Source organism: Liolophura sinensis, chromosome 11 (genome assembly GCF_032854445.1).
Source record: "Liolophura sinensis isolate JHLJ2023 chromosome 11, CUHK_Ljap_v2, whole genome shotgun sequence".
In the NCBI taxonomy this organism is placed as follows: Eukaryota; Metazoa; Mollusca; class Polyplacophora; order Chitonida; family Chitonidae; genus Liolophura; species Liolophura sinensis.
This window is the reverse complement of record NC_088305.1, coordinates 15,444,937-15,467,447: the sequence shown is the minus strand read 5'-3', so window position 1 is coordinate 15,467,447 and position 22,511 is coordinate 15,444,937. Positions and strand designations below refer to the sequence as shown.

General features: G+C 38.8%; 1 protein-coding gene across 1 annotated transcript; it reads left to right on the top strand.

Moving 5' to 3' along the window:
- Window positions 1–406: 406 nt before the first annotated feature.
- Window positions 407–21,724, top strand: LOC135477520 (protein white-like). Its single transcript, XM_064757655.1, has 18 exons — window positions 407–451; window positions 2,281–2,467; window positions 2,977–3,048; window positions 4,543–4,641; window positions 5,716–5,882; window positions 6,368–6,439; window positions 8,695–8,797; window positions 9,433–9,531; window positions 9,823–9,845; window positions 10,008–10,113; window positions 11,411–11,542; window positions 13,073–13,165; window positions 13,974–14,031; window positions 14,586–14,663; window positions 16,450–16,555; window positions 16,950–17,050; window positions 17,830–17,909; window positions 18,741–21,724. The coding sequence occupies exons 3-18, from the start codon at window positions 2,989–2,991 to the stop codon at window positions 18,837–18,839; spliced, it is 1,476 nt and encodes a 491-aa protein (XP_064613725.1). The 5' UTR covers window positions 407–451; window positions 2,281–2,467; window positions 2,977–2,988; the 3' UTR covers window positions 18,840–21,724.
- The last annotated feature ends 787 nt before the right edge of the window (window positions 21,725–22,511 follow it).

Below are 22,511 nucleotides of genomic sequence, written 5' to 3'. Positions count from 1 at the left end.
ACAATAAGCAATTGATGTCACTCCTGTGGCAGGCTAATGTTTGTCCAAGATCACTTACACTTTATTTTACATGTGGGAATTCAAGTTTGTCAGTAATTTGCCAAAGGCTGATGGTTTTACACTTTATACCAGGCACTCCCACCCATAAACCTGACAACCATCATACATGACCACATATACATACATGTAAGTGAAAAATTCCCGAGCATGGCATAAAGCTACAATCAAATACATGTAAGTATAAATAAATAAATAAAGTAAGAATAGCTGATCGTGTAAGGTCAGTGAGAGAATATCTTACTGTTCGTTGTATTTCATGGTATGTTATCATAGGATGACATAAAGCACTTGAGGTGCAATAAAGATTCAGCTTCTGTTACTTCCTGTGTTCTCTGTCTGCAGTGTCTGGTCTTGTCAAACCTGGTCATCTGCTAGCCATTATTGGAGCAAGGTGAGTCTAACCTCAAGATAGGAGCAAATATACAATGTATATGATGTAGCTATATGGTTTGTATGATCAAGCTTCTAAAATGTCTCTAAAATTTGGTGGGGAGATTATTGATCTTGGCAGTATTGAAACTGCTCATGATTATGTTGTGAAAACGAGAACAAATCAATGTGTCTGAGAGTAGACTAAACGAGACAATCATTGGAAGGCTCTGAGGCCAATTAAGGCTTAGATGGCAGGATCACTTCAACATTTTTACTCACAGGGACTGGTATAATTGATTTTTTTAATTTCACATTTTTACTTGCTTAATAACATGATGCAGCATGGGTACATATATAGAGGATATGTAATGAGTGACTCTTGATATCAAATTTATTAAATGAGAGTAGTAGTTTTCAGTTGAAAACAAATGAAAACAACCACTCAAGTTCAATAAATTTGATATCGAGGGTCACAAATTTCTATTTAAACCATAAATGCCTTATTGTAAATTTATAGCGGAAAAAATCATTGCGATTTAAACTTTTTGGAGACTGAACTAACTTTTAACCCCTTAATGATATCACATATATAGCGTCGTCAGTAAGTGACAAGTACATTGCAGAGTATAATATAGTACAGACAAAATTTATTTACATGACGACTTTTTTTATACCATAGACATATCAAAAGTTTTTGCTTTATACAATATATCGTTCAGTACATTAATATTTATAACAAGAATATTACGTTTTACTGCAGACAGAATTACTGTCTAAAAAGGGTAGAATTCCACGTGCGCACAGTACACACTGAGGAACTTTCAAGAAACAACTTAATGAAGGTTGAACAGGCGAAACAATCTACAGAGTTGTAACGGCTAATTGGAATTTAGGCATCAGCTAGTGGTCTTGTGAAGATTCGGATGGCGGTTCAATTGGTTTCATCTAGATAATGTGAAAATCAGCGAAGCACTAAGTGTTAGGCCGATAGAATAATGTAAAAAAAAAATAATGGCCTACCCTGTTTTTCCGTTCTGGGGATTTTACTTAGCCCTCGTGGTGATAGCTCTATGTTGGAGTCAGTGCCGAGGATTTCCACATTGTTTTGATTATCTCTTGTCAAATTTATAACTCTGGCGCATCCTTTTTTGTCAGTTGTATCAATTAATACATGTATCCCCTGGTCGAAAGTTGGCCATTTTGACATTTGCAGACAAGAAAAAGTTGTAAAAAAAAAAAAAGTAGTGCCTGTACAGCTGAGTTGTAACTTTTGATTGATTGATTTGATGAATGAAAAGATTCATGGACCAATCAAAATGCTGGAATTTATATTACACCTGGTGCATATCAAAACGATATGTCATGCCATTATTACCTGGAAAAATGAACATTTATGGGATAAATATACATATTAAAGCCTGATTTAAATCCAAGTAAATTTTGTACATGTACATAGGACTAAAGTTGCATCTCTCACATTGTAGATGTGAATCTCATTTTTTTTTTATCAAAAATCACAGTCTCAGTTATTGTAATGTTTAATAATATCTCTCTATGATTGCTGCATGATGTTTTCATCACCTGTATGAATGATGAAATCCTGGGTTGACAGCTCTGAATTTAATGCACTTGTACATGAATGCCTTTGAGAGTGGCTCTTTCATAGTTACCAGTATACATGTACATTTACAGCAAACTATTGTTTTATGGGTTTTTTTTTTTTACCTCAATTGGTCTGTTAAAATTTTACATGTGTACATGTAGATACAACTGTAAATATAACTGTAGAAAAAGAATAAGATAATATAAGATACAGAGTAAAATTGCTATTCCTCTCCCTCATTTCAGTGGTGCCGGCAAGTCGACTCTGCTCAACATTATCACAAGTAGATTCCGAGAGCCTCTGATTGTGGAAGGCAAAGTCACTGTGAATGGTCAGTCTCTGGGTAAAGCCATCAGCAGTATCTCCGCCTATGTCCAGCAGGATGACCTGTTTATCGGCATACTGACTGTCAGGGAACATCTCAACTTCAGGGTAAGGAATGCCTGCGACCTATGTTGTCAAAGTTTTCATATACATGTACTTCACCAGTAGGTTTTTGAGTCAATTTGTATGTGTATATATGCATACAAGTGTGCCTCTCATGTCTCAATATGAAATGAAATAAAGTTTATGTGAGAAAATGAAGTGGCAAAGTTTTGGCATCAGGCTATGTATGTTTGGTGCATTTGTGCGGAGGAATTTGATTTGATTTGATTTGATTGGTGTTTTACTCTGTGCTCAAGAATATTGAACTCATACGACGGCGACCAGCATTATGATGGGAGGACCCACGACCATGTAGAGGTTCTCGTAGGAATGAATGTGGAATTAAGTCTTGATTGGATATGTGTGTGTCCAATCATGAGATCTTCAGAATTCACTTCTTGTGTTTTACCCCAAAAAGTATCTGTCATCATGCAAAATTCTTTAAAAGCATGTCATTTAACAAGAGCCAAAGAAAAGTTACAGAAATACTAAAATGACCTTACGATGTATTTCAGGCTACTCTGGGTATGGACAAACATGTGACCAAAAACCAAAGGCTGGCAAGGGTAGAGAAAGTAATCAATGAAGTAAGTATACTGATACATGTACATACTGCTGTTGTTCTACATTGTTGTAAACGATCCTCCTTGGACTATCAGCATCTTCTACCTGCACAGGGGAGATAGTTTGTCTGGAGTCTGCCTGGGGGGATGGGTTGTCTGAAATCTGCCTGGGGGGAAGGTGTGTCTGGAATCTGCCTGAGGGGATGGTTTGTCAGGAATCTGCCTGAGGGGATGGTTTGTCTGGAATCTGCCTGGGATGATAGTTTGTCTGGAATCTGCCTGGGTTAGTGGTTTGTCTGGAATCTGCCTGAGGAGGATAGTTTGTCCGGAATCTGCTTGATGAGATGGTTTGTCTGGAATCTGCCATGGATGATAGTTTCTCTGGAATCTGCCTTGGGTAGTGGTTTGTCTGGAATCTGCCTGTGTTTGTCTGGAATCTGCCTGGGGAATGGTTTGTCTGGAATCTGCCTGAGTTTGTCTGGAATCTGCCTGGGGAATGGTTTGTCTGGAATCTGCCTGGAGGGAAGGTTTGTCTGGAATCTGCCTTAGGGGATGGTTTGTCTGGAATCCGCCTGAGAAGATGGTTTGTCTGGAATCTGCCTGGGAGGAAAGTTTGTCTGGAATCTGCCTGGGTTAGTGGTTTGTCTGGAATCTGCCTGAGGAGGATAATTTGTCTGGAATCTGCCTGAGGGGATGGGTTGTGTGGAAACTGCCTAGGAGGATAGTTTGTCTGGAATCTGCCTGAGGGGATGGTTTGTCTGGAATCTGCCTGGGATGATAGTTTGTCTGGAGTCTGCCTGAGGGGATGGTTTGTCAGGAATCTGCCTGGGAGGTGGGGGGGGGGGGGATGGTTTGTCTGGAATCTGCCTGAGGGGATGGTTTGTCTGGAATCTGCCTGAGGGGATGGTTGGTCTGGAACCTGCCTGGGATGATAGTTTGTCTGGAGTCTGCCTGGGTTGGGGGGGAGGGGGGAGATGGTTTGTCAGGAATCTGCCTCGGGGAATTGCGTCTGGAAACTGCGTAAGGGGAGCGTTTGTCTGGAATCTGCCTGAGGGGAAGGTGTGTCTGGAATCTGCCTAGGGGGATAGTTTGTCTGATACCTACTCATGGGGGGATGGTTTGTGTGATATCTACATGTACTCAGGGGAATGGTTTGATATCTATTCAGGGAGGAAGGGGTTGTTTGGTATCTACACAGAGGGGGTGGTTTGACTGATATCTACTCACGGGGAATAGTTTGTCTGGTACCTATTCAGAGTGGATGGTTTGGAATTATCTTTGTGGTTGTTTGGGTATTAAATATTGTAAAAAATGATAACCTGCCTGTAGTGTAGTCTGTCTTTGAATGCAACCTACACTTAGAAGCGGCGACATCGTATTTCCCTGGGACGTCACTCTGTTACTGTAATGATGTAAATGTGCATTTCAAAGACTGTGTATTGAGTGCATAATGTTGTACATTCACGTGGTGTATGATACTGTACGTACATATCTGAACCTTTGTTTTTGTATGGGCAGATGGGGCTATCGAAGTGTGCGGACACCCTAATTGGGACACCTGGCAGGATTAAGGGAATATCAGGAGGAGAGATGAAGAGGTTGTCATTTGCCTCAGAGGTAGGGTCGGTTGTCTTTATGCATATAGGATAGCTGGCTAGAGCAGGGTAATGATCCAGGATCCTCTGACAAATGCAGCCGCTGTGAGTTAAAGCTGGCTTCCTCTTCAGCCGTAAGTGGGAAGGTCTGCCAGCAACCTGTGGATGGTCCTGGGTTTCCCCCGGGCTCTGCCCGGTTTTCTCTCACCATATTGCTGGCTGCTGTGGAATAAGTGAAATATTCTTGAGTACAGCGTAAAACACCAATTAGATAGATAAATAAATAAATTCTGCATATAGTACTAGCATAGTTGAGCTTTTAATAAGCCTCAGAATGCACCGTACACTTACTATCAATGTTTGACCTCTAAAAGACTGCTGTCAGTGGAAGTTATGTAAACAATTATAATGAAAATGAAGGTAAAATTATTTGTGTTTGTATCATTACAGATGGAAGCTTCATAAAAATGTGCAAATTGTTTTTCTTCACCCTACAGTTTTTTCTCAGAATGTTTAATAATATCGGTTGCACAGGCGTTTGAAAAGTCAGAATTAGGGTGGTTCACGTCCTGTATACAAGCCATACATATAAAACTGATCATTGTGCTAATTATGATTATTTTGCTATGCACAAATAACTTGTTGGCTTATATATTTACCGGTGAACTCAGATACATGCAAATGGTTAATCTGCCCTGAATAGCACATCCTCTGTTTTCTACTGCCCTGTTTCCCCTGTTGGCATGGCTGGTTGGAAACATTCGCCGGGACAGTACTCATATTGGCCTGTGTTTTTTATGATGTACATCTTCAGTGTTGCGTTAACATATATTTTTAGTATTATGTTACATATTTTTTGATATTAGTGCTTGTAATTTTTGAACTACATATATGTACTGTAACACTATGTCCCTTTTGGATATACAATTTCTTGAGTTTAATAAGGATGTATATTATTGTTTTGTAAGTGAAGACTTTCAAATTGGGAAGATTTTAACAGCATTAATATGTATCACTTGTATATGTAGCTCAAAAATGGACATTTTGATTATAGACTTTATTGACATCAGTCACACAATGTTTAATATCTTTCCAGATCCTGACGAATCCTGCACTGATGTTTTGTGACGAGCCTACATCTGGCCTGGACTCCTTCATGGCTCAGAACATTGTACAGACCTTACAGACCATGGCTGCCAAGGGCCGCACAATTATCTGTACAATCCATCAGCCTTCCTCAGAAGTCTTCAACATGTTTGACCAGTTAGTTCTACATCATTTGGGCAATCTGAGCATTGCACATATCTGCATAGAAGTGTCTTTTTTTAAAGTATCTTTCAAAATTCATTTCAAAGATGGTGTAGTTATATGCAGATGATAGTGTAGATGTGGTTTGGTTATCAGTAAAACTTAATTGAATGGCTGAAATATGTCATCTGTTTTCAACTTTTGAATGGATGAGGACAAGCAAATGAGATCAGTCGATATGAGAAAGAATATGTGAAGGTGATGAAACTTTATTGCTGAAGAGTTTGAGAAAACTATGAGGATATTAAAGCACAGATATATATCATATTTGTGATAATATTCCAAAAGTTGTAAAGTTCGTCCTCCCAGAAAATGGACTTTTATGACCAAAGAACTATTGCCATGGAGAAATTGTTATTAAGTTTGCTTATCGAGATATGATAGTTTATAAACACGTTACATGGAACCAATTTGTGGGTATAAATCTCTCATTTTCACAGACTGTTGATTTTGGCAGAAGGCCGTGTGGCTTACATGGGGCCATCATCAGGAGCCATTCCATTTTTCAAAAGGTTTGTATAAATATTCACAAAATTATCATTACTGATTGACATTTTGTGTTTGCATACAGAAAAAAGGAAAAGCAGTCATTGATGTCGTCTTAATAAACTTGATTTGTTTTTCAAGTACTTGTGGTTATGAGTACGTGTAACATGAGTTTATCTCAGACATGTTCAAATTTTCCATGTCATCAAAATTGTCAACCGTGTCTGTTTTATCAGGTACTTATCCCTCATCTTTGTATAAAGCGGAATTTAAAACTTGCATCTTGTTAGACTTGGTGCATCAGACAGGGAACAGTACATGTATACAAATGTATTATCACATTTGTCACATACACTGTAGGCAGGATCTGTAAAACAGGCTAATTCCTAAGTAGGGTACTGTGGTAACTCATATCTGTAGTAAGCCACTACAACTGCTGTTAGTCACTACAGCTGCTGTAAGTCACTACATCTACTGAAAAGTCACTACATCTGCTGTAAGCCTCGACTTCTGCTGTAAGTCACTACATCTGCTGTAAAGTCGCTACATCATTTGTAAGTGAGTACACCTGTTGTAAGTCACTACATCTACTGTAAGCCACAAGATCTGCTGTAAGTCACCATATCTGCTGTAAGCCACTACATCTGTAAACTGCTTCATCTTCTGTAAGTCACTATATCTGCTGTAAAGTCGCTATACATCTGCTGTAACGTCACTACATCTGTTGTAAGTCACTACATCTGCTGTAAGCTGCTACATCTGCTTTAAGTCACTATATGTGCTGTTAGTGACTACATCTGCTGTTAGTGACTACATCTGCTGTAGGCCGCTACATCTGCTGTAAGTCACTACATCTGCTGGAAGTTGCTACATCTTGAAAGTCGCTACATCTGTTGTTAGCCACTACATCTGCAGTATGTCGCCACATCTGCTGTAAAGTCGCTACATCTGTTGTAAGTCACTACATCTGTTGTAAGCCACTACATCTGCTGTAAGCCGCTTCATCTGCTGTAAGCCCAAACTTCTGCTGTATGTCACCATATCTGCTTTAAAAGCTGCCACATCTGCTTTAAGTGGCTACATCTGCTGTAAAGTTGCTACATCTGCTGTAAAGTCGCTACATCTGCTGTAAGCCATGACTTCTGCTGTAAGTCACCATATCTGCTGTAAAGCTGCTACATCGGCTGTAAGCCACTACTTCTGCTTTAAGTCACTACATCTGCTGTAAAGTTGCTATATCTGCTGTAAAGTCGCTACTTCTGCTGTAAGTCACAATATCTGCTGTAAAGTCGCTACATCTGCTGTAAGCCACTTCTTCTGCTGTAAGTCACTATATCTGCTGTAAAGTCGCTACATCTACTGTAAGCCACTACTTCTGCTGTCACTACATCTGCTGTTAGTCATTACATCTGATGTAAGCCACATCCGTTGTAAGTCACCATATCTGCTGTAAAGTCACTACATCTGTTGTAAGCCACTACTTCTGTTGTACGTCACTACATCTGCTGTAAGCCACAACATCTGCTGTAAGTCACCATATCTGCTGTAAGCCACTACATCTGTAAACCGCTTCATCTTCTGTAAGTCACTATATCTGCTGTAAAGTTGCTACATCTGCTGTAAACCACTACATCTGCTGTAAGTCACTACATCTACTGGAAAGTCACTACATCCACTGTAAGCTGCTACATCTGCTGTAAGCCACTACGTCTGCTTTAAAGTCGCTACATCTGTTGAAAGCCTCCACATCTGCTGTAAAGTTGCTACATCTGTTGAAAGTCTCTACATCTGTTGTAAGCCACTACATCTGCTGTCAGTCGCTACATCTGTAGTAAGCCACTACATCTGCTGTAAGTCACCATATCTGCTGTAAGCCGCTACATGTGCTGTAAGCTGCTTCATCTGCTGTAAGCCGCTACATCTTCTGTAAGCCGCCACATGTGGTAAGCTGCTACATTGCTGTAAGCAGCTACATCTGTTATAAATCGTTAACCTGTGGTATCTCTTGGAGTTAAGGCATTATATCTGTTGTGTTGTAATAAAGCCATTATATCTGTTAATAGATATTACATGTATATCTGTGGTGAAGCAAGATACCATCTTTTATAATCTGGTGACATTCCTGTGTATTTCACTCTTATTCTTTTACACTGTGTTAAATATTGTAGGCAATATCTTTCAGAATTAGGGATTTGCTGGGTGCCTGCTAAGAGAAAATCTGCAGTAGACAGATAACTGTTTATGAAAGTAGTAATAATTTGTTTCAAACTTCTGTTTGCAGTCAGGGGTTGACCTGTCCCAGTAACTATAACCCTGCTGATTTCTACATCCACACCTTAGCCATTGTTAATGGCAAGGAGAAGGAATGCAGGACAAGGGTGGAGGTATGCTTTCAGTTGATACATGTGTGGGTACTCATTGATCTTTATATACGGGTCTCATTTGTGTTGGACACGATACTGAAAGCTACATATATATTATCCTTTTTCAAGGCTTGAGAAAACAGGGATAGTCGTGGTGAAAACCATGGCTATCCTGAATAGGTGCGCGACAAACAATGTGCCAGAACCCAGGGAGAACAAGATTGAGTTCAATTTCAGACTGCCCAGATATAATCCCTTTTTTGTTGTTCTTGTTCTGTTAGTCATCGTTGTGTCGGTTAGCGCGCTAGCGCAGCGAAATGACCCAGGAGGCTCTCACCAATGCAGTCGCTGTGAGTTCAAGTCCAGCTCATACTGGCTTCCTCTCTGGTCGTAAGTGGGAAGGTCTGTGCCAGCAACCTGCAGATGGTCATGGGTTTCCCCTGGGCTGTGCCTGGTTTTCTTCCACCATAATACTGGCTGCCGTCATATAAGTGAAATATTCTTTCGTACGGCATAAAACACCAATCAATCAAATTTATTGTTGTACATAGCCCTAAGCCTTACTTTTTTAAAAACAAGTATTTTTAATCACCTTACATGTTTTAAGATTATGAGATATTCCTAAAGCTTATTTCTCCTTTGTGTCTCCTCTCCAGCAAATCTGTGATGCCTATGAGAAGTCTGAACAAGCTGCTGTGATAAACAGAGAACTGGAGGAGTTTGTTTCAGATCACCATGATTTAGGGGATGCCTGGGTTAGTTTACACAGTGATTGTCTCAGTTCTTACCATCTCTGGGTGTCATCTGTATCATTTTACTCTCCCTCACCAAAGTTAGGATGCGTGGGGGTTGGGGGGGGGTGTATACTGAAATCACCCTTGCTGGTCATAAATGCTGATAAAAACGAAACTAGATTGAAAGAATGGATTAATTGTTTGACTTATCTTATGATCTCTTATTCTGATCTGCTCTGCCCTGTATTTGTGTGAGATCATATTAGATTGTGAGAATTTCAGTAATGTGTCTGTGTTTCTATGTTTTGACAGGTGGATATGTCAAGCATCAGGAGGTGAGAGCCAAATTTAATACATCATCACACATTGGTATGATTGTAGCAGCAGTTATTAACAACTGTGGAATCCTAGAAGAAAGAAAGCTTGCTATTACATGTACTTTACTCTGAATCAGTGAATTACCTGTAGTTAAATATATGAATGCTTCACATTGACAGGTACAAAGGGAGCTGGTGTAAACAGTTTGCTGCTGTATTCTGGAGGTCCTGGCTTGGCAACTTCCGGGATCCTAACCTTCAGAAGATACGTCTCCTACAGAGCATTGTGAGTACTGCAGTACTGGGCATTTTCCACGAGTACTGGCGCTGAGCATCCTCCATGGGTACTTGGGCTGGGCATTCTCCACGAGTACTGGGGCTGGGCATTCTCCACGAGCACTGGCGCTGAGCATCCTCCATGGGTACTTGGGCTGGGCATTCTCCACAAGTACTGGGGCTGGGCCTTCTGCACGAATACTGGGGCTGGGCATTCTCCACGAGTACTAAGGCTGGGCTTTCTCTATGAGTACTGGGGCTGGGCCTTCTGCAGGAGCACTGGGGCTAGGCATTCTCCACGAGTACTGGGGCTGGACATTTTCCACGAGTACTGGTGCTGGGCATTCTCCACGAGCACTGGCGCTGAGCATCCTCCATGGGTACTTGGGCTGGGCATTCTCCACGAGTACTGGGGCTGGGCATTCTCCACGAGTACTGGGGCTGGGCATTCTCCACGAGCACTGGCGCTGAGCATCCTCCATGGGTACTTGGGCTGGGCATTCTCCACAAGTACTGGGGCTGGGCATTCTCCACAAGTACTGGGGCTGGGCATTCTCCACGAGTGATAGGGCTAGACATTCACCACGAGTACTAGGCCTGAGCATTCTCCACGAGTACTAAGGCTGGGCATTCTCCATGAGTACTGGGGCTGGGCCTTCTGCACGAGTACTGGGGCTAGGCATTCTCCACGAGTACTGGGGCGGGACATTTTCCACAAGTACTGGTGCTGGGCATTGTCTTTTTCTTCCCTCCCATTTATCAGTGTGACTTTTCTTCCTTCTCCCATTTATCAGTGTGACTTTTCTTCCTTCTTCCATTTATCAGTGTGACTTTTCTTCCCTCCCATTTATCATTGTGACTTTTCTTCCTTCTCCCATTTATCAGTGTGACTTTTCTTCCTTCTCCCATTTATCACTGTGACTTTTTCTCTCTCCCATTTATCACTGTGACTTTTCTTCCTTCTCCCATTTATCACTGTGACTTTTCTTCCCTCCCATTTATCAGTGTGACTTTTCTTCCCTCATCCATTTATCATTGTGACTTTTCTTCCCTCACCCATCTATCCATGTGACTTTTCTTCTCTCTTCCATTCATCACTGTGACTTTTCCTCTCTCACCCACACATCACTGTGACTTTTCTTCCCTCCTCCCCCTCATCTATCACTGTGACTTTTCTTCCATCACCCATCTATCACTGTGGTTTTTTTTCCCTCTCCCAGTTATCACTGTAACTTTTCTTCCCTCCCATTTATAAGTGTGATTTTTCTTCCTTTTCTCATTTATAACTGTGACTTTTCTTCCCTTAGGTAATCGGTGTGATACTGGGACTGGTGTACCTCAGACAAGAGTACAACCAGGAGGCCATACAAAACCTGAACGGAGCACTCTTCCTCATCATCACCAACATGAGCTTCTCCAACATGTTCGCCGTCATCAATGTATGTCACTGAGTTTTGGTAAAATTTGAATAAAATTAAACCTTACTGCAATCATTTTATTGAACTAGCCCGAAAAGATTACCCGATCTACTTGCATTATTGCCTCTGCAAGGTTTGTTCAATGTTTGGACTGTTGACGAAGTAGAATCACTGGACCAGCTTTCTGCCTTCGTGTTCCCTGCCTTTGACCTGGGATGGAGCCTACACCTCAGTGTCCTAAATGTAACATTAGAGAAACAAGCATCTTAGTCACTCAGCTTGTTGACTCCCTCCCACCTCCAGCTGCCTTCTAGGTTTAAATTAAGTAATAGGTAAACTTTTGGCAAGGCATTCAGTTGTGTGAAATCATCAGTAAAGTGTCTTTATAATATCTAGTCACAGATGTTGTCTCACAAAAACTTTTCTATTATGTTTATATTGTCCATGCATAAATAATTAAAGCTCAAGACATATACATGAAAATGTTACATTTATCCTACTGTAAAGCATTAATTATTTGCTGAAATTTATTTTTGTGGATTTACTCCAAAAATATGTTGGCGGGAATTAATTTTTCGTGTATTTAATCAAGGGAATACTAAAAAAATTTAAAAACTGTTTGATTTTTCTTGCTGTAATATGGCTAAAATTAACCAAGCAAGTCAAACAGGTATTATCAATTATCAAAGGATTTCAATTCGATCCTCTTTTGTTTCCTGTGATGTCACTAATCCTCATAATCTGGATCAGAGATTAAAACAATGGGGGATGGATTATCACTATGTAAGAAGATTACTTTCACACATACCGTAAGCAATATTCAAAGAGGTGTCCCTTCTTTTCGCACCTTTGTTCAGTACTTTTGATCAGACTGATAAATTGACCTGATAAATTGACCTGAACAGTTCAACGCAAAACATATGAATTCACCATTATCGGCATCAGTCATTCATTCTTTATCAAGCATCACGATTAGTTTTGGAATGTTTTCGGCTTTAATTGTCCTCTGTAGCCGGTCAGAAACCGCTTACATTGCCGCAGCTTTCAAACAGCCATTGCGTTGTTATCCACATTTCACAGTTTGTTAGAAGCTCACTCATTGGTCCACATGAGAGACACTGCCAATGGGCTAGCGTGTATCAAAGCGACATTTGTTGGAAGCCAGCAAGTGTTGGTATCTACTTTTTGTAGATCAAACTAAAGACGAATAAACTCCTACTTCAACCCTTTATGCCAACCAAGCCCTATCACTCAATTTTGTACATATTTAAAGCCTTCTCTCCTTAAATTTTCTTTCCCTGCTCTTAAAGTTTGGCTGTCCCACCAGGCTTTCTTGTCGCCACTCCTGTCAGTCAGGTGTCACTTCATTAATACTACCACCTGTAGTATATCATTCAGTATTGGAATTTTTTTTTCGCTGGAATGATTTTTCGAGGTAAATTATTCACCTCGAAATCCACGAAAATTAGTCCCACACAAAAATTAAGTACTTTGCAGTATCTATTACATCTTTATATGGTTATTATTATGTTTTGATTTATTTTTTCTCAGTCTTTTCCGATGGAGCTGCCAATCTTCATGAGAGAGCACGGATCCAGACTGTATCGTGTGGATGTGTACTTCATAAGTAAAACCATAGCAGAGGTTAGTGTGCAGTCGTGGGGCATATTTATTCATCATGAGTTGTATTAAGGCTTTGTTGTGTACAATGTGCTGTAATATACACGTCCGTGTAACTTTCTGTAACAAGGTAATATGAGGTATTACAAGAGGATGAATCAAGACGGTTAAAGGAAATGACATAAAACTTAAACCTTAAATGAAAAAGCTATACAAAGTATGGAATTTTTTATTTGTTTTGTTTTTTTCTAAAGTTTTTTTAAGAAAGGAAAATGGTATTAAACATCACCATTTTCTACAAAATACGCCAATTCAAGGAATGTTGAAAGTTTTGCCATGTTTTAGGATAGTCCAATGAAAAAGCTCCTTTCCTCTTGAATATTCATGGTGACATCACTGAGCTTAAGGTTTTACTCCAAACATATGGTTAGTGTGCATTTCCAGTCTCGGCTAAATATGTACGTTTTTTGCAATAATCTGGGATTTCATGAATATCATTACTTGAGACACTTGTCATCCTTCTCAGCTTACATCAGAATACCTTAATATATATATACATATATATGTGCGTCATGGACTCTTTGTATCACCAGATGAACATATCGTCCTTATAAAGACTGTTTTATTTTGTCAAGGTGCTTTTTTTAGCAAGTAGTTGATGTTCTGATATGCTGTCGGGAAGGGCTTTGCTGTAGAAATTTAGGTAAGGCTCAGATGGCCGATTTTACAATCACTCTGTGTTAGCTAAAATTTGAAACTGTGGTTCTGACAGGGTAGAATTTCGATGTGGAATGAGTTTAAATAAACTCTCAATATCTCTTTTTTTTTTCAGCTACCTAACTTCATTGTGTTCCCAGCAGTGTTCTGTGCTGTCATCTATTGGATGATAGGTGAGCTTTTCACACTGTGAATAGCCCTCAGTTCACTCACAGTTATGGATCCACCCCAGTTTTACTGGTTGAAAAATTGACAAGAAAATATGTCAAATGACCTAAAAAGTCAAACTTCACATACTGTTGGTTAATATATACTTTTGGTTATTTTGTAGCTTCAGGTTTTGTCTCGCATAGAATTAGTTGTCCGGCTAAAACCTGATGTTACAGGTCGAGTTACATGAAGTACCTACTGTGTGAAGTATAGAACTTGTGTATTCTGAAGATCAGTGCAACATGCAACATTTTGTGGCCCTTGTGACAGATGGTCTGCAATATGGTTTACCTTTAAATGGCCAACATTTGATGTCTGTTATGGACGTCTTTGGAAGCGAAACATCGTCTGTCAGGATCCAATTCTTCGTTGTGGTGACGGCAAAATTTTTGTTGCCAGATCATGAAATTCTGTTGTCAAGAACAAATGTTGTCTGTGAGTGCTGAGTTTTAAGATGTCACAAACCCGTTGTTCACTATACTGTTGATGTTCTCACCCTGTAATTTGTATTTTGCAGGCTTCTACGAGGCTGTGGAACAGTTCTTCATCTTTATGGCTATCATGATCTTTGTGGCAAATATCGCTGTGTCTGTAGGTAAGCTGACAGTATTATCCAATGGTCCATTTTAGGTTGATTGGTTATCGTCTAGGTGGGTAGCTATTCCATTGTTCCACCCACACCCCACCACCCCACCCCTGCCTCTGCCTCCACCAAATATACCCATCAGCATTGCAGCCTATGCAGCTTATATGAGAAAAGCATTTATCACTAGACATGGTCATGAACGTTTCAAATACTGGTGTGCTTTCCACGAATTTGACATACATTTGTTTGTTTAATATGTGTGGAAAAGTTCATCACTCATTCACCCATGCTGATCATCATTGATTTCACCCATGCTGATCATCATTGATTTCACCCATGCTGATCATCATTGATTTCACCCTTGGTGATCATCATAGATTTCATCCATGCTGATCATCATTGATTTCACCCATGCTGATCATCATTGATTTCACCCTTGGTGATCATCATAGATTTCATCCATGCTGATCATCATTGATTTCACCCATGCTGATCATCATTGATTTCACCCATCCTATCATCATTGATTTCATCCATGCTGATCATCATTGATTTCACCCATGCTGAGCATCATTGATTTCACCCTTGCTGATCATCATTGATTTCATCCATGCTGATCATCACTGATTTTTTTTTTTTTTTTTTTTGATTGGTGTTTTACGCCATACTCAAGAATATTTCACTTATACAACGGCGGCCAGCATTATGGTGGGTGGAAACCAGGCAGAGCCCGGCGGAAACCCATGACCATCTGCAGGTTGCTGGCAGACCTTCCCACGTACGGCCGTAGAGGAAGCCAGCATGAGCTGGTCATGAACTCACAGCGACCGCATTGGTGAGAGGCTTCTGGGTCACTACGCTGCGCTAGCGTGCTAACCGACTGAGCCACGGAGGCCCCCATCACTGATTTCACCCATGCTGAGCATTGATCATCATTGATTTCATCCATGTTGATCATCATTGATTTCACCCATGCTGATCATCATTGATTTCATCCATGCTGATCATCATTGATTTCACCCTTGCTGATCATCATTGATTTCATCCATGCTGATCATCATTGATTTCGACCATGCCGATCATCATTGATTTCACCTATGCTGATCATCATTGATGTGACCCATGCTGATCATCATTGATTTCACCCATGATGATCATCATTGATTTTGACCATGCTGATCATCATTGATGTGACCCATGCTGATCTTCATTGATTTCACCTATGCTGATCATCATTGATGTCGCCCATGATGATCATCATTGGTTTCACCCATGCTGATCATCATTGATTTCACCTGTGCTGATCATCATTCATTTCACCAATATTGATCATCATTGATTTCGACCATGCTAGTCATTATTGATTTCACCCGCATTGATCATCATTGGTAAAGTGGAAATGCTCTGGGTTGTTGAGGTGAACAACATACATTCAGGCAGTTTCTATTTTTACCTGTGATTTCACGTTGGAATTTTAGAAATATGCATACAATGTCAGAAGTTTGAATGCCTTTAAAATATTAGAATATTGCTTAGAATATCTATATTTGAATAATTTGCAAACTTTTGCCATGAAAGCTTTCAAATTTTACGTGTAGGACTTTCACCAGGTGAATCAGAAGTAGGATCAAATTAATTCTATGCCATTTGAGAAGTTTTTGTTGAATGTTAGTTGGATTTTGGGATTTAATGTCATTAAAATTTCCCTGAAATCCTTAATATAATGCATCCAGAATTTAAATAGTTTGAAACATATTGAATGTACCGTGTAGATGTGTCATTATTTTATTTATAGGCTATGTGATATCCTGTATGACGGGCAGCTTGAATATCGCCTTGGCGATAGCTCCTCCTCTCCTTATTCCACTGATGCTGTTTGGGGGATTTTACGTCAACACCGGGTAAGTTGTATGCATATGTCATGAATAATGAAGTCAGATGTTTAGAAAACACCCCTATAATGATATATATATGTACATGTAAGTCCCAGATAAAGCATATTACAAACATTGTTTCTATGTCAGAGACAAGGTATGCAAGTTGTCATTTTAATCCTATAATTTTATTGTAATCTACACCTTAAAGGATTAATGAAAATGAACTCTAAAACACAGGTTACTGTATGGTTATCTGTGAAATAAAGCAAATGATGGTGAAAAAAAAACATTCATTTTTGGAGCATTATCCTTCTATTTTATGCATATTTTTGTTAATGGTCGCAAATTTTCAAAAGTGACAGTAAACTTGCTGGAACAGTGCACCCATCACCCCTCACCTTTCTTGTTTCTTGTTTAGAACTGTCCCTGTGTATTTTGTGTGGTTAGAATATTTGTCATGGTTCAAATATTCAAATGAGATTGTGACCATCAACCAATGGAAAGATGTGACAGACTTAGGTAAGCAGAGACTCAATGTACAACTATCATTGTGTCAGATCTCATCAAGTTTGATGTGAAATCAAAGTGCTGTTGGTCTCATTAGTCCATTGCCAATACCCCTTCTAACTGGCCGTTGTGAAGCTGTTTGTCAGCTGTGTTCTTTTTTTTAAATTGGTTCAACAGATTGAATTCACCATGACAATTTTATATCAACATCAAGTTCTTTTTTGCTGTACGTTGGAAGGTCTGTGCCAGCAACCTGCGGATGGTCATGGATTTTCCCCGGGCTCTGCCCAGTTTCCACCCACCATAATGCTGGCCGCTGTCGTATAAGTGAAATATTCTTGAGTACGGCGTAAAACACCAATCAAATAAATAAATAAATGAATAGAAAGTTAAAAGTTGTTTTAATGACATAATAAGAAAAACAGACGTATCCTTTAAGCGAACTATTTCAACATTAAATATGCTAGCTTTGAGGTGGGATGTCATTGACACCAATAAAATCCTACTGGTTGCTGTGTTTATCGTATCAGATCTGCCTTGTAAATGACAGGATTGGTCGTATTTAAGACATTTACATCAGTGGTCGTGGCCTGTTGTTGACAAGTGTAATATGACTGGTTGAGACATGATATATGATATCTTTGATGGTTTTTCCAGCGAGGCAACATAATAAATATGTCAGCATTGGGTCTGGCCTGCTTTATACAAGAAGACACCATAGTGGCTCGACAGAAATAATGTAGAAAGCAGTGCTTAACAGAAATCAATGTTCTCTCTCTCTTCCTCAACAGCTTGTCCTAACAACACGCTGGGTCAGAGGCCATGCTTTACGAATGGACAGGAAGTACTGGACTCCCTGAACTTTAGCAACGTGAGTTGAGCTTATCCTTTAGTTTTGACAAAGTCCTCAAAAAGTTAGGCCGAGCTAATGTATCGTGAGAGACGTGTTTAATTCACACTGAAGTTTGAAGAATACCTGAAACAAAGACGTGATGCTAACAATGAAAAAGTTATGCCAAAGAAAATTTTTAAATTTTTAAAAAATTTCCATTATTGAGTCATGTACATGTATGATGTCATTACCCCTCACTGATGCGTAGTTACGAAGCTGCCCATGTTATAAATTGCATGCATATTCACATGCACAAACTCGGCTGATATATTGTGAAAGGTACTATGTTATTTGGCCATTGCAAATTACTAGCAAAAATTCAGTTGAATTTTCAACTATTTGTTTTTTGCTATAAAGTTCTGGTGTTCTCTCTGGTATAGTTAACTAAGCTAAGCATTGACCAAGATATTTTCCCATTATTGCTGCATTTATGTACACTTCTTGGGATTTCAAGATCATATATAAGGAGATCTTTTGAAGGCTATCTTGGCTATACCATATTACCTTCAGGCACTGACCAGATGCTGTTATAATGTGTTTCTAATAGTGAATAGCTAGCACTCATGAAATTATCATCAGAAACCTTTACAATTCAGAATGCGGGCATCATAACCACAAACAATTATTCTGCTTTGAAAGCACGGAATGAATTGCACAATGGCATCTTAAATACACATACTAAATCTCATGGATTTCTTGAAATTGAAGAAAATAAAAAATAAAAATACTGTGCAAACTTCTGAAATTTTATGTTTACTTTTTTATGTTATGTTTTCATTATTGCCTCTGAAATGTTGTTTTTTGCTTTAGGACAATATAACATTGGACCTGGGATTGATGGCTGCCCTGTTAGTGGGCTATAGGGTGTTGGCCTTCCTTTTGCTCCTTCTTCGCTCCAGGAAGCTGTGAGGTTATCAAAGGGAGATAAGGCTGTCAGACTCTGGCTTTTTATGCTTGTCAAGGTATAGCCATTGCTTCTGAGGGATGAATGCATGTGCAATTGTGTGCAATTAATGGAATGTGTAATGGCTAAAATCTGCTAATTTGTGTCGGTGCTACCAGATCTGTTGAATACACTTGCTGGTTTCTCTTGTAATATGCATGTAACAATATAAAAACCCTTTAATGTTGTTATTTGAAAAAGGAACAAAAATAGATAGTGTCCAACTTTTATATTAGTTTTCACTACTTTAGAACATAACTTTAGAATTCATATTTGTGTAATGAAACTAGTGATTTGAACAGGTTTAATATTTATGATCTGACATGTTAAGAATTATTCACATTTTTAAAGCTGATCAAATTGATACTTTTTCTACCTTGTGTAATTTTTTTCCCTAGGGTGACATTTTTTAACCCCACTTATCTGTATATGTAGATGTTGTGTATAAAGTGTTGAAAAGTAAAAGTGTCATAATTTACATAAGTATTATTAAACAAGCAATTATATCCGAACAAAGAATATTTTATAATTTTTTATCTTGTAATTTATTTAGTTGTATTCTCTTTTGTACTTCAACATGCATGACATGGCCAAAGAATAATACTGACAGTGTTTTTTGGTCTTTTTTTTCCCATACTTTAAACAACTTTGGAAGAAGTTTTATTAATAATTATGACTATACAAATATGTATGTGTTAATACCATCTGATATGAACTTCTGTGATGTGATTGTCAGTATATCCAGAACATGTGTGTGCTAGTTGATCTTAACCATCATGAGTTTTAAATATCACATTTTCAGCGGTTTTCATAATTGGTCACTGGTGTAATATTTTTACCAAATTCACAAAACTTCTGTTCTGCTCTGTTATTTTTTACTACAGATTGATGCTGTATTGTGTATAAGAAGTGATTAGCATGCTGTATGCTATTGATTTATTGCAATGTGTAACATTTATGTCAGGTATTGTCCACAAGCACATGCCACAAAGTTTATAATACTGGTAATGTTTTACGAAGATTAACATTCTAATGTCACGTATTACACTTATTATGAGAGGTGATTATTTTCAAATGAACAGTATTTTCAATGTAATTTTTTTGTCCAATGTAATGTTTTTGTGTAATGTACTGTTTTTTGTTTGTGTTGATTGAAAGACGTTTTGACATCTTTCAAGATGTGTAAGTATTGGTGTCATGTTCTGTTTTGCATGTTTTAGCTGTGGTTTATTATTTATTCACTAGAGGTTAAGCATACAGGTATGTGGTATCTGTAACAACAGTGAAGGTCACAAAGTTTGAGACAAACAGATAAGTATATTCTGTAACATCAGTGAAGGTCACAAAGTTTGAGACAAACAGATAAGTATATTCTGTAACATCAGTGAAGATCACAAAGTTTGAGACAAACAGATAAGTATATTCTGTAAAATCAGTGAAGGTCACAAAGTTTGAGACAAACAGATAAGTATATCCTGTAACATAAGTAAAGATCACAAAGTGTGATACAAACAGATAAGTATATCCTGTAACATCAGTGAAGATCACAAAGTTTGAGACAAAGAGACAACATTCTGTAACATGGATGAAGATGACAAAGTGTGAGTGAGTGAGTGAGTGCTTGGGGTTTAACGTCGTACTCAACAATTTTTCAGTCATATGACGACGAAGGAATCCTTAGGGTGCATGTACGTGTAATGTGCCTCTTTGTTGCAGGCCGGATTTCCACCGCTCTTTTATTTAGTGCTGCTTCACTGAGACGACTTACCGAAGGCAAGTAAGCCACCCCACCCGAGCCATTATACTGATACGGGTCAACCAGTCGTTGCACTATCCTCTTCATGCTGAACGCCAAGCGAAGAAATTACAACTTCCTCTTTTAAAGTCTTAGGTCTTACTCGATCAAGGATTGATCCTGGATCTACCGGTCCCGAAGTGGACAAAGTGTGAGACAAACAGATAAGTATATTCTGTAACATGAATGAAGATGACAAAGTGTGAGACAAACAGATAAGTATATATCTGTAACATGGATGAAGATGACAAAGTGTGAGACAAACAGATAAGTATATTCTGTAACATGGATGAAGATGACAAAGTGTGAGACAAACAGATAAGTATATATCTGTAACATGAATGAAGATGACAAAGTGTGAGACAAACAGATAAGTATATTCTGTAACATGAATGAAGATGACAAAGTGTGAGACAAACAGATAAGTATATTCTGTAACAAGTGTAAAAATTTTTCACTGAGCTTCTGTCAAACGACTGTCCATACATGTATATAAATGTTATATGTGAATTTTCCCTGATACTAATTGTAATTATATTTTAAAAAATTCACCTGAATATGGTAAAATTGTCTTCTTTTCTTGTGATGGATCGATTTTTTACCTGAAAATATGATCATTCAGTGTGTCCACATATGGGTGTATAGAATTTTACAAGTTCAGATTTTATAATGGTTGTGAAGTTATTGTTGACAAGTACCTCACCTTTTATCCAGTGAGCAAGGAATAAAGTTCATGATGTAGTATTCCTGTTCACAGGAGATATAGATATGTAACGATTTTTGCAAGTCTGTAGTGTAGTTTTATACGGCAGGATCATGGAAAAAAGAGAATATATGCAGGAAAAGGTGTATTTGTGACAAACAAACGCTAACCATGACAGAGTAGTTTAGTTTATTGAGATATTTTATGACAAATATCATTTCTGTTTATCACTTTTAACCTTGTAACAATATTTGTTATTGATATTTTTTTTCACTCGAAGTTAGTATTTTGATATCAAAGAATATTGTTTTCATAAAAGATATACTATATATGATCAATAAATAAATGAATAACAGTGCAAAAAATCTTCTGTATGCAGTCTCTTGTGTAAAGCTCAATTCTACACGCATATGCCAGTATAGTAAATATCATATGAGGAATATGTGTACTTAAATTGTACCTCAGTGACATTTCATTCTGCATTTGTTGATGTATACTCGGGTTGACATCACTCGAACATCCACGATGTAGACTTTGGTATTCCATCTGTGCTGTTGATGTATACTCGGGTGTTCCACCTGTAGTGTTGATGTATACTGGGGTGTTTCACCTGCAGTGTTGATGTATACTGGGATGTTCCACCTGTAGTGTTGATGTAAATTGGGGTGTTCCACCTGTAGTGTTGATGTATACTAGGGTGTTTCTCCTGCAGTGTTGATGTATACTGGGGTGTTTTACCTGCAGTGTTGATGTATACTGGGGTGTTCCACCTGTAGTGTTGATGTATACTGGGGTGTTCCACCTGTAGTGTTGATGTATACTGGGGTGTTCCACCTGTACTGTTGATGCATACTGGGGTGTTCCACCTGTAGTGTTGATGTATACTGGGGTGTTCCACCTGTAGTGTTGATGTATACTGGGGTGTTTTACCTGCAGTGTTGATGTGTACTGGGGTGTTCCACCTGCAGTGTTGATGTATACTCGGGTGTTCCACCTGTAGTGTTGATGTATACTGGGGTGTTCCACCTGTACTGTTGATGCATACTGGGGTGTTCCACCTGTACTGTTGATGTATACTCGGGTGTTCCACCTGTAGAGTTGATGTATACTGGGGTGTTCCACCTGCAGTGTTGATGTATA